General features: G+C 36.5%; 1 protein-coding gene across 1 annotated transcript; it reads left to right on the plus strand.

The window, feature by feature from the left end:
* The first annotated feature begins 452 nt into the window (after positions 1-452).
* On the plus strand, positions 453-1,610 carry LOC124931487 (solute carrier family 25 member 44-like). Its single transcript, XM_047471966.1, has one exon. It carries the CDS (start codon positions 512-514, stop codon positions 1,514-1,516), a length of 1,005 nt encoding a protein of 334 aa, XP_047327922.1. The 5' UTR covers positions 453-511; the 3' UTR covers positions 1,517-1,610.
* The last annotated feature ends 441 nt before the right edge of the window (positions 1,611-2,051 follow it).

Here is a 2,051-nt window from a genome sequence, read left to right on the forward strand (position 1 = left end):
AATATGTTGAAATTAGTTGAAGGGATTTGATCTTGTTTACAGTTAGATTGTTAATTAATTATGAAAATTATTGTTTAGTTATATTTTAATTAGTGATTATTTATTTACAAATATTATATATATATATATATAATTTATAGATATTATTTCCAATATTATTAAACTTTTCGATCTACATCATTCACTAAAATACTTAAAATGACAATATGGGTCCCTAAAAGATCCGATCATGATATTTAAAATTATTTAATCTAAGCAGGATTTTTTAAATTTATTTGTAAAAGGAAAAAATCATATTTTTTTAAAGTAAAAGAAAAAGTAGAAGCAAACTAATCACATATTTTAAAAGATTATTTATTTATAAAATATATTTAATTAAAATAATGAAAGCAAATGTAACACTACCCTTATTTATAAAGCAAGGTGGAGTAGTAGTGGTAGAGGCAGCTCAGGGCCTGAGTCTCCTCCATTTTCACTCTCTCCTCTCTCTTTCTAAATCAAAGAAAATAAGATGAGTCTTCGAATGGCTGAAGAACCTTCCACTCCAGAAATCCACATCCCAGCCGACATCCACTGGGATATGCTCGACAAATCCAAGTTCTTCTTCCTCGGCGCCGCCTTATTCTCCGGCGTATCCGCAACTCTCTATCCAATCGTCCTTCTCAAAACCCGCCAACAAGTCTCCGTCGGCCCAACTTCCTGTTTCAACACTGCCTTCTCCATTCTCCGCTACGATGGCCCTAAAGGTTTCTACAGAGGCTTAGGTACCTCTCTAATGGGCACAATCCCAGCTCGAGCTCTTTACATGTCCGCCCTCGAAATCACAAAAAGCACCGTCGGAACAGCCGCCGTTAAATTGGGTTTCTCCGATTCATCAGCCGCCACTGTTTCAAACACCGCCGCCGGTCTAACCGCTTCCATGGCCGCCCAACTTGTTTGGACCCCGATCGACGTCGTCAGCCAGAGACTAATGGTTCAGGGCGGTGGCAATGAATTTGGATATAAGATTAACAACATTAACAACCCATATCGATACAATAACGGAATCGATGCGTTTAGGAAAATAATCTATACAGATGGAATAAGAGGATTATACAGAGGATTCACGATTTCACTTCTAACCTACGCACCATCGAATGCTGTTTGGTGGGGTAGTTACTCATTAGCTTATAGAATGTTACGGCGGAGGGATTCGGATGATGGGTTGAGAGTGGTGGCGGTTCAAGGGTTGAGTGCGGCGGTGGCAAGTGGGTTATCGGCGATAGTGACGATGCCTTTAGATACAGTGAGGACGAGAGTGCAGGTGATGGTGAAGAGTGAAATGGGAAATGAAAGGAAAGGGAAAGGTCCGACAATGGGTGAGAGTGTTAGGAATTTAGTGAGGGAAGGTGGATTGAGTGCTTGTTACAGAGGATTGGGACCGAGATGGGCTTCCATGTCTCTTTCTGCAACCACCATGATTACTACCTATGAGTTTCTTAAGAAACTATCTGCCAAGGATTATCAAGATTCTTGATTTTGGGGAGATGGAATTTACTCTTGTATAATTTTGTACATTTGTAGCTTTTAGATCTAATAAATTAACTTTCTTTTGGTTTATTTTGTTGTTTTTTCATGAACTACTATGGTCACTTAAGCTCAAGCTTAGTGGGTTAAGATTGGATAGGTTTTGCCCTAACTTAAAATGAAAAAAAAGTTAATTCAAACAAGGTCTTTCTCTCTCTCCCTCAATGATGTTTGTTCCAAAGTTTTTGTCGCGTTCTAATAATAATCTTATCCATAACAGCAATATTTTAACAATAACCTGTCATTTTCATAGCTGAAAACAAGTGTTTGTTTGTGTTCTCAAGGAAGGATGGACTCTATTTACTACTTTAGTATTGTTTTATATATAAATTTATAATTAAATGATCATTATATTATCAATCAAAGAAGGTTAAATGAATAAAAACATAAACATTTTCAAATGTATCATTGTTTTTAGTGACTATAACTAGTGCCTACTTCAAAGTTTAGTGTGGGTTTGGAAAAAAATTAATTTGTTATAATTT

The sequence above is a fragment of the Impatiens glandulifera genome, chromosome 3 (assembly GCF_907164915.1).
Source record: "Impatiens glandulifera chromosome 3, dImpGla2.1, whole genome shotgun sequence".
NCBI classification, from domain to species: domain Eukaryota; kingdom Viridiplantae; phylum Streptophyta; class Magnoliopsida; order Ericales; family Balsaminaceae; genus Impatiens; species Impatiens glandulifera.